The sequence below is a fragment of the Meles meles genome, chromosome 9 (assembly GCF_922984935.1).
Source record: "Meles meles chromosome 9, mMelMel3.1 paternal haplotype, whole genome shotgun sequence".
In the NCBI taxonomy this organism is placed as follows: domain Eukaryota; kingdom Metazoa; phylum Chordata; class Mammalia; order Carnivora; family Mustelidae; genus Meles; species Meles meles.
Genome location: NC_060074.1, coordinates 97138057 through 97154418, shown reverse-complemented (window position 1 = coordinate 97154418; position 16362 = coordinate 97138057). Strand labels below are relative to the sequence as shown.

Sequence of the window (16362 nt, the reverse complement as noted above, 5' to 3'; positions counted from 1 at the left end):
CTGGATGGTGGGAGGAGAGGTGATTTTGATTTGCACACTTTGAGATTTTCCACTTTTAAAATAATGAATATGTATTAATGTAAAACCATTAAGCATCATTCAGAGTTTTTTTAATTTGGTTTTCAAAAATGATAAAAAAAGAGAATAATGAGACTGCAAGCCAGAGCGGATGGGTCAGCACTCAGGTTGTAGCAGCAACGCAACAGGGGGGTCTCGACACAGGAGCCGTAAGGCCACATCCAATCTGGAGGCCAGTCTGGGCCTTCACAGGAGAATTCTACTCATGTGGGTTAGGAAGCCCCATATCCTCATTTGAGTCCCAAATGGACAGTAAGAAATATGTATGGGGCCAGAGGAGGGGCAGCCCCCCCACCCTTCCCCCTTCAAGTTCCTTCTAGAAAAGTCCCCATTTCTTCAGATGCAACAACTTCATTGTGAATGCCCTCTGACTTAACCCTTTCAGAGGCAGTCCAGAGGAAAAAAAAAGTTGGACTTCCCAACATGAAATGGGCCCCCATGAAATCCCCCCAAAAAACCTTCCTCCATAATCTACTGAAATCATTTCTATTCTGTAAGAAGAAAAAAATCATGACTTAACCAGTTTGAGGCCTTAACTGAGTAACATATGCCATCTTTGGAACTAAATCTAATAACCTGGATCCCCCCCTGGGAGGGGAGTGGGGAGGGGGAAGGGGGGAATGGAATAAATCTAAGTAATTATTTCTTGAAAGTAGCTGATGTGCAAATACACTTTCTCCCACAATAAAACATCCCCACACAAACACACACACAAGCGCGCGAGCTCACACACACGCACACACCCACACACTTCCTCTGAAACGAGCCGATCAAATATTACAAAGCTTAGGATGCAAAGAGAAAGCAATTTACGCACTTTTCTACATCTCTTCAACTATGCCTTAATGCTTTCTGGACTCCACTTCAACAACTCTTATCCGCTTATATCACAGTCTGGTTTTGTTGCAGGAGAGGGGGTAAGGAGGTTTACATTTGTTCTGCTTTGCCATTAAAATTCACCTTTTATAAAGCCACTGAAATATGTATGCTGGCTAATAGGTAGACTTATCCCCAAAGAGCTGCTGATGGGGATGCCCACTTCCTCTGCCCTGGGACAGATAGAAAAAGACAGCAGACAGAGACGGACCACAGTAAGGCGAAGCAGACCTGAGCCCCTTGTCCACACAACAGCCCTCTGGTCTCAAGCGCAGTGCAATTCCTCCCTCCCCAAACATTTTGATAAGGCCAGGCTTCTGGACAGCCAGAGAGATTGGGTGGAGCAAGACATGCAGAAAATAACTCCGAAGTCATTTCTTTCTCCCAAGACCTTTCATTAGACAAACCCTCCTCCCTGAGCGCCTTTGCTTTTAATAAGATGTGATATTTGCAAAACGTCAATTCAATAATAAGGAAATGTGTCCTGCCTTGGTCCCGACCATGTTTGCCACCGCCTCCAACGATCGCATTTCTGGAAACGCAGAACTGCAGGTTAATTATGCAAAGGGCAGACCCAGCTTTGCCTCCCCATTGTTTGTAAGCCTGTTCCTGGCTTTAGTTATCATGATCTTGGGAAAGCAATCTCATCCAGCCCTGCAGCTGTGCCCACACAGTGAAGGACGCTTGGGGAATACTGCCGGCTTGTTATGCATATCAAAGAGGTGAGCTTACCCTTCCCCGCATATGTTCCTCATTCTCCCATACATTCGGGGCTGGCAGCATTTCCAATTAGAGTGGCCACCCCATAAACAACCAAGATTGCAGATCAGTGGCAGACGACAGCCCCAGCATACTGGGGGACTGACAAGTCTCCCGTGTGAGCACAGTCTTGCCAACAAACCAGCTTTCACCCTCATTCCGAATACAGGTTGAGCTAGGATGCACTAAAAGACTGTTAAAACCACAGTGTAGTTGTCTCTCCTTACAGAAAAAAGTGCCCCTTATTTCAAACCCAGAGCTAGAGGAACACACACAGAGGTGTGCATAGATTCAACCACAAGCAGTAACAGCAACACAGCTTAAAATGGCAAAAGCTGGAAACACTCAGGTCTCCTAACAGGACACCGCAAACTAAATTATGGTATAGACAGCAGAACTCCATGAGGCCCTTAAAAAGAGGGAATTACATATAAAGGCAGGAGGTTTTTAAACGTCCTTGGTTTCATATTAGGAGGAAAAAAGCAGGTTCCAAAATAATATCACCAACAAGGCCCTATGGTCATTTACACCTAGTGATGTGTGTATGAAGCATATGGGTGTGTACTATATTTTATTTGCATACACACTACTCTGGAAGCACCTGCACCAAACTGTTCATTGTGAATATCTTTCATGGGGGAGAGTGGAAAGGATGAGGGGAAGTATGAACGAGAGAGAAGAGGTTCACTTAAATTTTGTTAATTTAAATGCAGAGTTCCGCAAATACGCACCACAGTGACCGCCGGAGAGATGAATAAAAATATTCTCATTTTTAAAGAAATGACACAGGGCCTCCTGTTAGCGAGAATGGCAGCATTCCCTGGTGACACACCACCTGCCCTCTCTGACATTAATTACATAATCAGATCACCTCACCCCCCAGCTTAATGACTTGCCCGTGGCTTCCCACTGCTCATATTATCCAAATCCCTCCCGAGGGTCCCCAAGCCCTGGCTGCCTCACAGCATCGTCTCACCCTGGCCCCTCACTAACAGGGGCCAGACACTGGAACCTATTTTTTCAACCCCCAAACACAACAAGCAGGTTCCCACCCTTGGGCTTTTGTTAGCACCAAACCCTCGCTCCAGGAAGGCCTTTCCTGCAGGCTCCTTCCTGCCGTCCCAAATATCCGTTCAAGGACCTTCCCTGACACCCGGACCCTAGAGGACCCCTCCCCCACACTCTCAGTCCCATCGGCCTGGAAGATCGTCTTCACAGCTCTCACTTGCCTCTGCAGTGACATTACTGGCCATCTTCCCCTTTCAGGCCCATGAAAGTGGAAGCTGCTCTGTCTCTTGTTTCCCGGCACCTCAAGAAGTACTTGGCAGGCTGTGGGCTCTCAGTCACTCACTGCTCAATCGCGAGTACATATCACCGCTGGGTGCTGGAAAACGCATCTCCTGACAGGAATCTGAGCAGCCAAACTGGACTCGCTCAAAATACATCCTGCCTTCTCACATTGGAAACAGAATGTGCCCCACCAGGACACCTCTCTGACCACAAACCAGGTCCCTAGATCATCCTTCCCCAGCCAGAAACTCAGACTACCTGAAGGATTCAAAATGAGGACAGGATTCAGATTCACTGCAATTTCATGGTAGTCCGTCAAGACTCACTTACCCATGAATCCTCACTATGCTTGGTCAAGGCAGGAAAGGAAGTTTCTCCATGACCACCTTTCCTGAGGTGTTGATCTCAACACTCAAATAAGCCTCGGGGAAGAGCAAGTATTTAAGCCAGGTTGGTCTTGACCAGAGTAATACAGTAACACAGCTGGCTCAGAAAAGGGGTAAAGGAGGCTACTGAGACACAGGGCCTAAACAGGTCATTTTTCAAACTTCTGTCTGTTGTCTCAGACAGGACTTGTCACCTGACTCTACATACCGCTGCTGTTGTTTAAAGATACTCAATTTCAGACCCCAATACATGCCTTTACATTCTGGAAGGGCAGCACCTCTGATGGTCCGGTTCTCCCATGATGTCAGCCTCAGTCGCCTTGCGAGAGAGGGAGAATCTGAACTTTAAGAGCAGGCGAGGTCGGCGTACGCACGTTTTCAGGGTACTTCCACATCACTGACAGAGCTGGTATGCAAGTTTTCTGATTGAAAACATACACACAGAAAGCGGAAAAGATTTCTTGGCTGAAAATGCCAAGGAACAAATTCTGGTGGGTGCCGACACCCACACTAAACAGTCCCTTCGCAGCAACAAACACAAGAGCAGAGGAACAGGGCAACTTCTACCTGTCCTCACAGTCGCCCCAGGAAAGCTCCGGAGAGCAGGGGTTTAACCCTTCCATTTAAAGCTTGGAGCAATGTTCCAGCGTAATACTTAAGCCCTCTTGGGGAATTTCCCCTCTCCTGGCCTGGAGCTAAGAATCTAAGTTAACGGGAGGGGATAAATGGGGAGCTGCTCGATCAGTGGGCATAAATTTCCTATCACACAAGATGACCAAGTTCTAGAGAGCCACTGTACCACATTGTGCCCGTAGAAACACTGCTGCATTGTACACTTCACCATTTGCTAGGATGGCTCTTACATTATGTGTTTTTACTATGGTGAAATTAAAAAAATTTTAAAGAATTTAAGTCGATTGAATTATATTTCAGACTATATATTACTTTTATACATATAAATATTTTTATATTTACTTATTGTATACCATGTATATATGTATGTGTACACACACACACACACACCCTTTTCAACTCTTCAAAACATGTTCTCTTTTTATTCTTTTCCTGATATGTCCAAGCAGGTAAGACAACAGTTTTAATCTTAACCTACCAGATAAGGCAATGAAAGCAAAGGATAGTTACACTACATGTAGCAGACACAAACCTAAAATGTGGATTTTTTGTCTCTCAAGTTGGGGCTAAAATGTGGAGCTGTTCACTGCTGTTCTCTCCTGAGTCTTCTGACTTCTGAGCCCATAGTCACACCTATCATCAGCGCACAATGAATCCATGGGGCTTCTCACCCCAGCAGGACTAACACAGCACAGCCCTGAAATGAAGGCAACACCAGGCTCTGGAGTCCAGCAGGGGTCGGTGCAAATCACCAACATGAATCCCAGCTCTACAACTTTGGGCAAGTCACTGTACCTCTCTGTATCCGTGTCCCCATCTATAAAATTGAGGGAGTGACATGTGTCTCATTGGATTGTTCTGAGGATTAAATGAGAGAAATGAGAGATAGTACTTAGCACAGTCCCAAAAGAATGATATGAAAATCGGGGGCGCCTGTGTTGCTCAGTGGGTTAAGGCCTCTGCCTTCGGCACAGGTCATGATCCCAGGGTCCTGGGATCGAGCCCCACACCGGGCTCTCTGCTCCGTGGGGAGCCTGCTTCCGCCTCTCTCTCTCTCTGCCTGCCTCTGAGCCTACTTGTGATCTCTGTCTGTCAAATAAATAAATTAAATCTTAAAAAAAAAAAAGAATGATATGAAAGTCAGTAGTTAAGACCAGCCTACAAGTTTATCTTTTAGATCCAAACCCACTGGATCAAAACAAGAATTCTACAAAAAACCCTTGGCTCCCTACCAGACCATAAAATCCAAAGCTATCCATCTAAGACCTCCAGGTAGCCTGAAAATATGCAATGAAAGAAAGAAAAGGAAGCCTCCATTGCTAGCAGATGCTGACAGTCTCTATCCCCACAGGCTGAAAAATGAAGACAACATAGGACTCCCCAAACAATGTTCTTCTGATGGACATACTATGCCTCCACTAATCAACCAGCATTCTGTTTTTATAGGTCAGTTCTATGAGCTTGATTAATCTTAGTCCCCTGTCTTTGTGTCCTTAAAGCCACACTTCAGTCTGTAAGGCCATCAGCCAGACTCTGCAGAGTCAGCAGGAGGCCAGAAGGACATGGTCAGTGGAGTGAAGGGCCCCTTGAAGGAAGCTTCCTCCAGACACCATCTACTTCACTAGCAGGGGTAATGGAGCTTCTAAAGGGTCTATGGGAATCGAGACAAAGAAACAAACAAGGGAAAAGAATGGAAACTTTTCAAAAGCATAAGAACCTTCAGGTATAAATCAAAACCCTGATGAGATACCACTCACACCCATGAGGATGGCTGGACTCAAAAAGGCAGGTAACACCAGAGGCTGATGAGAATGTGGAGAAATTGGCACCCTCATACGTTGCTGGTAGCAATATAAAATGGTGCAGCCACTTCTTTAAAGACAATTCTTTAAATGTTAGCTATAGAGTTACCATCTAACCCAACAATTTCCCTCCTGGGTATGAAGCCAAAAGAAATAACAACTATTTCCATCAAACACTTCTACACAGGTGTGCCTGGGTGGCTCAGTGGGTTAAACTTCTGCCTTCGGCTCATGTCTTGATCTCAGGGTTGTGAGTTCAATCTAGCCCTATGCTGGGCTCTGTGCTGGGCATGGAGCCTACTTTTAAAAAAAATAATAATAACCCCCATTTATGGGATTGGTCAAACACTGTGCCAGGCAACTTACCTATGTTACCTCATTTGTTTCTCATAACAATTTTACGAGGTAGGTAGAAGCCATTCCAAAAACAAATGAACAACTCAAACATTCCTCTAGATGCCCTCTATTCAGTGATATGAGTAAGTTAAATCATGATACGGAAAGATGCTGGTAAAACCCACGCATGAACAAATAAAAACTCAGAGGGGCGACTATTTAGAGAAAGACAGGAGATGGGGAGGGCGAAATCACCAGCTTCCATCCTGTGCAATTTCATAGACTTCCCTGCCCAAGGAAATCTGCGTGCACTGTGGCAGGTCCCTTCAGAAGAGAAGTCATCATACGTAAAAGCACCCGGTGGTGTTGATGCTGAGTCTAACAGCGCCCAGTAGGATAATCACAGGAAGGCAGTATAAACATAGAGGAGATGAGAGCTTTATTCCTTGTTCCCAGACTGGCTTGCTTTTTATATTCTCCCAAAGGGAAAAAGTGTGCTTGACAGGATTACAAAAATAACATATGCACCTTATGAAATTTTTTTTTTTTTTCAGAAAATCCACGAAGTATAAAGAAGAAAGCCATCATCAGACATAACCAGCATCAAAAGTTGGTGTTGATTACTAGTCAATGGCAAGTACTGAGCAAAATTAAGTTGGGATTGAATTGTCCAGCAGCTAACACACAGGACAAGATCTGGAGACTGAAGGGAGAAGAAAGGTGCCATGAAAACCGTGACCCTACAGCTTCAAATGCAGCTGGAGAAACTGAGCACACAGAGTCATCCTCTGAAAACAGGACCACTCAGAGATGGCAAAAAGCGTGACAAAATCCCACTGCCAAAGGCAGTCACAAAAGGAGAAGAACACTCTTACCCGTCCATCTTAAACCTCGCCACTTCGGTGAGGGTTCCTGAACTAAGTCTGTTCACCACAAAGCACAGGCAGCAGCGTGGAAGGTGGAGGAATGACAAATATGGGGACTTCTAGGCTCGGGTTTCCAAAGGGTGACCACACTCAAGGTGAAGGGGTCCCATTCACAGTTTGGGGCCCTGGTGTTCTCAGGGATAGAACCCTCTCCACCCATCACATGCTTTGTTCTGGCAGCAGAACAAAGGAGAGGCCACAGACTTGGATAAAGATGTGCTCCTATTCCTCTATAGCAAACCCACAGAACCCTCGGCCCAGGATCCAGAAGGCCCTACACAGCTACCAGCTTGGCCTGAAAACAAGAACCAAAGTTTCAACAGGCGTGGAGAAAGTCCAGCTGCAGCTAAGACAAATGATCTCCATTTGCAAAGCCTTTGAGACCCAGAAGAGCTGCAGAGCTTGTCGTGGCAGCCCTTTGCCAAGGGACCAAGATATTAACAGCTGCTCCTGGGAATAGCAACCCGCTCCTGGGCAGCCCTAGCTGTGTCCAACCAACAGCCAACCATTTCCCCACCTTCCAGAGTCAGAACCAAAACCCAGGACCCCATTTTCAGGTCTATCTTTTTATAATAAGATTTTATACATCTTTTTGGATCCATACCACTTTCCTTCTCCCTCTAATTAAATCAAATTACAGCAAATTGCTAAGAAAGGTATTTCCAGGAGGAAAGGGTGAGGGGTAGGAGAGACTGGAAAGAAAAACCAATTTAACAAAGACACACAAATGATGACTTAAAGGGGCGGTATTGCATAATGGTTATGAGCAAATTTCAGAGCAAGCAAGATGTAGGTTCAAACCCCAGTTATATCAATTACTATCCATGAGCCTTCAGAAACACTATTAACCTTCTCGACCAGCTGTCAAATAATACCTCTACCTAATGCAGAGTCCAGAATGATACCTGGCATAAAGTAGATGCTCAGGAAATACTTACCATCACCTTAATAAAAGCTATCAAAACTTTACATAAGATGAAGGGCTTCTGCAATTCAATCTTTCATTCTGCAGCTCTTTAAGTGAGCACTTAGTAATTGCCACGTGTTTTTCTAGGGAATGGGGATAAAAAGATTAAGACACTGAAGGAATCCTCTTACCCTTGTGAGCTTAAAGCCTTCTGAGGGCAACAGACAGTCAACAAATGTACCAATACAGAAATTAATACAGATCTTTAGATCGATGAAGGAAAAAAACCAAAGCACTGCAGAAAACAATATGGCGGGGGGGGGGGGGTGGATGGGGTGGAGAGCAAAGCAGGCAAGGTCTGGTCAGTTATTAAGTTGTATTTTCTTTATCACTTAAGTTCTATAGCCAGAGTCCAGGAAATGTTTCAAAAAAGAAACAGAAGTTTTCTCATTCCCATCTGAAATTCTGGTAAACCAGTTCCCAAAAGAAATACAAATGCCAGAAAGCCATCTGAGAGTACGCTCAGACTGATAACTAAACAAATGTATGTTAACGGAGAATTCAATTGTCTACCCAGACAAAATAGCAGAGCTCAGAAAGAGTTTTAACACTTAGTGCGAGTCACAGTAAGTCAACAGACATCCTCACCCCTGCCCAGGGATATGGAAATTAGTATGACCTTGTTGGAGCACAGTGTGACCCTGGGCATCAAAATGACAGGTTAGCATATTCGTTGACCCAGACTTCTAGTAATTTACCCAGAAGAAGTAAGACTAGCATCAAAAATACGAATGTGTAAGGATAGTTTTTCAGGTCATCTCTAGCCTCAAGACACTGGAAACAACCTACCTCTTCAGCAGAAATTTACTTCACCAATCATGCTAAATCCATACGGAGAATACTGCCTAGCTATCAAAAAATAACATACCTCTACTTATCCAAAGATGGGAAAATGTTCAAAACATGGTGGTAAGTAGAGAAAAACCGGTTTGCAGAGGGTATATATAGATTATCTCCATTTATGGAGAAAATAAAAGTATATGTAACCATGCATATGCATGCATGCAAACAATACACATCAAACCGTTAACTCTGGTTCTCCCTGGACGGCCATCTAACAATTGCTATATTCATTGTTGTGTTGTTGTGGTGGTGGTTTTGGGGTTTTTGTTTTGTTTTGTGAGAGCATGTGTGCATGAGTGGAGCGCAAGGGTAAAGCGCAGAGAGAGAGGGAGAGAGAATCTTAAGAGAATCTTAATCTTAAGCCCCAGGGCAGGGGAGCTCAGTCTCAGGACACTGAAATCATGACCTAAGCAGAAATCCAGAGTCAGATGACTAACTGACTGAGCTACCCAGGGACCCTTTGCTATATATTTTGTACCTCTAAGAATTACCTTAACTTTTTACAATAATTGTATATTACTCTGTCCTGCCCCACAAATGAGATTTCTTTTAGGGGTGAAGAAATTAAATCAGGAAATCAAGCAATAATCTTTTATCACCTCACTACCCTATCACCCATGTCCCCAGGTCAAAAGCAAGTTTCTCAAAATGCCAGAGCATGTGTTTGGGTTTTTTAATTTTTTCCTTACAAATTCTTTTGTTCTACACTGTTCCAAAGCAATTAAATAATAGATTAATTTTAAACTACTCTAGTATAACTAGTGTAAAAACATTTTCAAAATTCCAGGGATGGAAAATAAGTAATCTAACAGTTCTTTAAGGATTTTATTTATTTTAGAGACAGAGAGGGGGAGAGAGCATGAGCGGGGAAGGAAAAGAGGAAGGACAAGCAGACCCCTTGCTGAGCATGGACCCAACGCGGGCCTTGATCTCATGACCCTGAGATCAAGACCTGAGCTGAAACCAACAGTTGGATGCTTCACCAACTGAGCCACCCATGTGGCCCATGATCTAACATTTTTTGAGCATATACTGCTGTCATACTCAATATCATGTTTAATCTTCACCACAACACCATTTGGTAGCTATCATAGCCCACTCCTTTTCACAGATGAGAAAACTGAGGCTTTGAAAAATTCATGTATCACTCAAGGTCACCGAGCAGATGAGTGCAGTTGCGATGGAACAACGCTTCTCAGGGACAGTAGCAGTTTTCCTGCAATGGAGCTCCACAAACTGAGGGGCTTGAAGAACAGAAATGTATTCTCTCATAGTTCTGGAAGCTGGACGTTCAAAATCAAAGTGTGGGCGGGCCCACACGCTCTCAGAAACCTGTAGGACAGAATCCCTCCCTGTCTCTTCGAGCTGCTGGTGTTTGCCAACAATCCTTGGAGTTCCTCGGCTTGTAGATAGATACATGCCTTTGAACCCTGCCCCTGCCGTCCAGTGGCCATTGCTCCCCTGTGTGCTTCTGTCTCTTCCTTCAAGGACTTTGATCATTTGGGAATTAGAGCTGCGAAGACACTTCTTCCCAATCAGGTCACGCTGTGTAGTATTCAGGGCTAGGATTTCAATATATGTTGGGGAGACACATTTCTACCCATAACATGGACCCAAGAAGATGACACTCCTTCCTCTAACACATCCTGCCCACCGCAGCACAGCCCATTAATATCATGCCTGTGTCATGGGAGGTTTTATATGAACTTTCCATGACTGCGGAAGGCAACTTTCCTCTGCCTTCAGGCAAGGCTGCATCTGAACTATTCAAGGCATGGGAGCTCAGGTCCTGCTATGAAGGCTTTCTGCCTTCTACACTGGCTCTCAGCAGTCACTGGGGGACTTCTCTGAAATTATTTATTCTTCCAGGTCAGGCGACTAGATCACTAAAAAGATGCATAATCAAAAGCCAACCTGTCAACTGGTAGTGTTCAGACCAAGGCATTTGGCTCAGCAAAGGGGGTTGGGGGTGGGGGGGCGGACAGATAAAAAACCAGAAGAAGGACCCACACGGGTGAAAACCAGTGTGCCCTACATTTATTTCGCCTGAGGAGACACGCAAGGATTTATGCCTAAGAACATCTACTCCAGAGCTCTCAAATTTGCTTTCCAATATGCTGCTAAGCATCAAGCCATTTGGAGGTACATTTGGAAAAAGTGAACAACCTCCCAGGCTGTGTTTCTGCCTCAGTGTTGCAGAATTTTGAGCCTGTAAAGGGGAACGGCCTCCCATCTGCCTCTACCTCTCCATCTCAGCAAACTGACGGAAGGCCCGAGGAGACAGCTGGGACTGGGGTGCATTTGTGGGCTTCCCACCTGTGCTGCAATCATTCAAAATGTCAGAGGCCCCCAGTGAGCATCAGGCTGTATCTTCCCGTGGCAAGCAGCCTGACGGCCCTCCACAGCTAATGGCAGCAGGAGGCTGTACCTCCTGAGGCCATACATGGTACACAAGGCTAACAATGGCGGAGACAGGCGTGAAATGCTCCATGTCATTTGGCCTTGCCAAGTTCCTCCTACACTCATTTCTCCCATACCTGCCACCTCCGGCACCTTCTTCCTTCCCTCAGGATCTTGCTGTCATTTCCAGGACTCTGAGTAACAACACTGTTGTTTTTTTTTTTAAATGGATTAAAAATGATTGCAGTACCTAAAGAGTCACTGTCTAATATGGGAGCCGTGAGCCACATGTGACAATTTACAGTTCAATTAATTTAAATTAAATCAAGCAAGAAACCTATGCACAGAACCAGTGTTTCATGGCCCCATGCGGGTGAGGGTTTGAGGACACTGGACCATGCCGCTATAGAACGCGTCCGGGACTGCGGAGAGTTCTAGCAGGTTGCCCTGGTCTAAAGGACAGAAAGAGCAGACCTCCTCACTTTCTTCTGTCCCCAGTCCCCCTCCGGCAGTGAGCCTGCTGCCAGCCTGCTCTGTGCATGGATGCAAGCCTCTATTGTTAAAACCAATGAGAAAAGACCCTAAGCACTATTTTGTGGCACGCTTTCTTCACCTCAGGACACTTTTAGTGTCACCACGTAAGCATACACGTACCACTTCATTTTTCCAGTGGCCCTGTGGCAGTCTATGGTAGCCAGGACGACTATCATCACCTCACCTTTCTAGCCACACCCTTCTGTGTCCCCTTGCTCCCTTCCCTCCCCAGAACACTTTCATCCTATCCCAGTGACCATATCCTCGGGCTCTTTTCCAACTCTTGCCCTCACCTCTCTGCCTAATCAAAACCTGGCTGCTCCCCAGGGAAGCCGCTTTCCCTACCTCTGAAGCAGAGGCAGAATGTTGTCTCTCATCCACAATCACAAAGCCTTCCTTCCTCGTGCTAAATTCCAAACCAGCCCTCCAGTTCCCCCCCCCCCCGACATTTGCAGTCACGGTCACACTGGCTGACACCTCGCTGTCAGCCCCCACCTCCTGCCCCCTCCTTTAGTGACCTACGACAGCAGCACTTGCTTCAGTGTTGATCTCCTCCCTGAATTCTGCAAGCACTCCTCCTGTCCCAGATGGGGCATCCTGCCACTCACTACCCAGTGTGACACACGTCCCTGACCTTTGGTTCGCACCCTACCCCAGCCACCCCCTACCCAGCCTAAATCCACCTCCATACAAGAATCATTCATGAAATGCTGGGTGTTAGCATCTCTCTCCCAGATTACTGCCCCACACCCACTGCCAGCTACCTAAGGAAGCAAGACTTCTCATCCCCGAGGACCGTTTGTTAACCTTGCCCTGGCCATCAGGCTAAGTGAAAGAAGCCAGTCGCAGAAGAACAAACACTCTAGGAGTCTACTTATCTCAGGTACCTAGAGGATCAGTTCAGAGAAACAAAGTAGAACTGTGGTGCGAAGGGCTGGGGGAGAGGGACAAGGGTAGCCGTTCAGTAAGTATAAAGCTTCAGTTTTCCATGATGAAGTCCTGGGAACTCTGTTCACAGCCATATATGAATAGATTTAATACTACAGGGCCACACACTTATACATTTAAGAAGGTAAATTCAATGCTATGTATTATTCACCACAGTAAAACGAAAAAAAATAAAACAAAACTCCGGAGGCTACATTCCGTAGCTGGATATCTTAACAACTGAGGTGTGCTCCGTGGTGGTGCTAACAGCATCCTATCCTCCTCTGGGCATCAAACCCCGACCCCATGCAGCCAGCACACACAGGGTCGGGGGGCAAGGCTGACGAAGCTTCCGCTCCTCCTCCCACTGGCAATTCCAGACCCCAGATTCTTTCTGAAGCTTAGAGTCAAAGTAGGACAAATGAGAGGAATTAACCAAGAACCAGTTGGGTATTTCCCCCTTTATTATTCTCCAGCCACCAACTGAAAGCCAATGGTTTTTCTAGCGATGCCTCTCATAATTCATTCATGCTCATTAATATGCAAACATCAGTTTCTCAGCTGGCAAGGATTCCATGAATTTTTAATTTACATGGGATGAGCAGAGATTAAAACTTTAAACTAAAGCCAGCAATACAAAGGACTGCGAAGTGTCGTTTTAATCCCTACATTTAGATTCTCCAAATGAATTCACTGGCATCATCATGTGAGCCATCATCTGGGAATTATTGGAGCAACTCCTGAGTTTTTGCCTTTTGATCATCAACATATATATTTCTTTTCTTTCTTTTTTTTTGTTTTTATGATACCTGTTTTGGGATCGCTAAAAACAGTGAAACCTAAGACATTTCTTGTCATCAATCTTTTAATCTTAAAAACTCCAGGCCACCTGGCAAATGTTCAAAGAGATCCCAACTCTATAGAAAACCCACAACAATTTGTAGATTTGTGACTAATATGTAAGAAACTCATTTCAGCACAAAGGAAATCAGATTTTTAAAAGCACATTAGCAGAGAGAAATTGAGAAACACGGAACTCAATTCCTTCTGGAACTGCAAATCACATTCTGGATTAGTAATTCTAAAATAAGAAAAGACATAGGGAAGAGCTTTCTCTTTGGAGGGCAGGGCCCAAAAGAATTAGAATATAAGCCACATATGTAATTTTAAATTTCTAAAAGCCACATTAGAGAAAGGAAAGAGAACTAAAATTAACTATAATAGTTTAATCCAATATATCCAAAATATTTCTTTAAGGTTTTATTTTTAAGCAATCTCTACACCCAACATGGGGCTTGGACTCACGAGTCTGAGATCCAGAGTCATGTGCTATACCAACTGAGCCAGCCAGGCACCCCATATCCAAAATATTCTTTTGTCGATGTGTAATCAATATCTTTAAAATTTTTAATAAAATGTCTACAGTCCTTTTTTTTTTTTTTAAGTCTTTGGAATGTAGTATTTTACACTTACTACACCTCTTATTTCAGACCAGCTACCCATAAGCGCTGAAATGTCCCCAGCGGCTACCATACTGGACAGTGCAGCTAGAGAACCAAAGAATCTATGTTCTTCTGACAGGAAAAGGACTACCTTTTGAAATGTGAGCCTATCTCTGGGTTGTTCTCACTGTATACCTCAAATTATTAGCCACCAAGAACCTGGTTTTTTCTATTAGCTTACTCCTTTAACTAGACTAGTATTAATTCAACATTCATCATTATATCATCATTTTAAATTTTATAAAATCAATTTACTAGAATGGTTTTAAGTTTTCAGCCATCAATTGACTCGCTTTTTAAAAAAAATTAACCTTGGGGCGCCTGGGTGGCTCAGTGGGTTAAAGCCTCTGCCTTCAGCTCAGGTCATGATCTCATGGGTCCTGGGATCGAGCAGGGAGCCTGCTTCCCCCTATCTCTCTCTGCCAGCCTCTCTGCCTTCTTGTGCTCTCTCTCTGTCAAATAAATAAATAAAATCTAAAAAAAAAAAAAAAAAATTAACCTTACCCTAAACAATAGTATCTGTGATATCACAGATTTGATCCTTCATATTTGTTAAAAAGAGCTAATGCGTACTACAGTAAATACCTAACACGTCAAAGAAGTTTCTGTGCTCTACCTAAAGCCAACAGTGAAGTAAAATTTGTTCTCATTTGTGAATCAGTAACAGCATTACCTTCCAGAAGCTTCCTGTTTGGCACATGCAAGCCCAGATAGATTACTATCTGAGTCCTCTAGCGCCTGACATTTGTATCTCAACATTTATACATTTGAATATGACACGGCATTCCCATCAACACTACCTTCTCTCTGGGCACCACCAGAAACACAGCAGAGGAGAATTTACTCATTTGTATTCAACTGTCCAAAAGTCACAGAGGTGGGATCAAACACTTCCCTTAATGGCCAGTGGTGGCTCGATCTCAGGGGAGCCCCCTCAATAATTAATAATGATGGCAGCTAGGGTTTCCTGAAGTGCATACCAAACACTGCTATAAGTTATGTGTGTATATATTGTTCTAATATATATATAACATATATATGCTGCATTACATATTGAGCATATATAATATATATAATAACCCTAGGAAGGAGGTGTTGTTTTCCTGCTTTTCCAAATGAAGAAACAGGGCACAGAGCACTTAGCAGCTTCTTATAGTCACAGAGCTAGCAAGTAGTACAGCTAAGATTCAAAGCCAAGAAATCTGATTCTGGAACCTGTGCTGTTATCAGCCTGGAGGTTACAAATGGAATAAAGAAGATAGAAGTTGGGAAAGACACGTTTTATGGTCACAAACTCCAATTCCTCAAAGACAAAATCATCACCCACAGGATGTAGAGACTGGGACAAGCCGTGTCCTCTAATAGAGAGAGGAATGGAAGACAAGCAGGGTACTTTAGAATACCCTCAAGATGTCTTCCAGAAATTGCAGTGGAAAACTCATCTTATTTAGAAAGAAAGAAAAAAAGCATGAGAACACAAGAGAACAAAGATTCCAAAAACACAAAAAGAACGAGAATAGAAGGATGGATGAATTGAAACATGGACAGATCAATGACAGATGGACAGAAGGATAGCCAGACAGATGAGCACACAAACATTCCCTCCCGACTCAAGAGCAGAGAACAGGGTGAACTATAAAAGGATACCCCATCTCTCCAACCATCCCCAAAGGGGTCTATCATAACGGCTGGTACCACTGCAGGCACTCTCAAAGGCAATCTGGGTCCTCATTCTCACCCCTGGGTCCAAAGCTGCAAGGGGAGCTATGCTGACAGCCTAATGGCGTGGCCTTCCTTTGCAAGGGTTCCGCAGCCTGGAAGAAGAGAAAAATCCACTTACATGTACTCCCTGTGGGCAGAGTGTACAGCGGCAGCATTACTGTAACGCCACAGGACAATGGCCGAGGACAGGACGTCGAGGATGGCATCAAACTAGGAGAAGGAGACACGGCATTAGTGTTTTCCAGAGTTAATAAGGCATGCCTGTGAAGACACAAGACACAGACGCCTGGAATCTGAGCGAGTGACCTCAGAGCAAAGAGGCTTCACATCATTACGATGGAGGCTCTCATCATCCTCACGGTGGGTCCTGGGAATCTGCAG

The 16362-nt window shown here is 44.5% G+C and overlaps 1 protein-coding gene across 1 annotated transcript in view; it reads right to left on the bottom strand.

Annotated features, from left to right (window-relative positions):
- TMEM163 (transmembrane protein 163) overlaps positions 1-16362 on the bottom strand; it is a 220315-nt gene that overhangs the window by 69094 nt on the left and 134859 nt on the right. The window contains exon 4 of the mRNA XM_046018619.1: positions 16100-16191. Within this exon, the coding sequence (XP_045874575.1) occupies positions 16100-16191 (92 nt within the window). The remainder of the gene's footprint in view (positions 1-16099; positions 16192-16362) is intronic.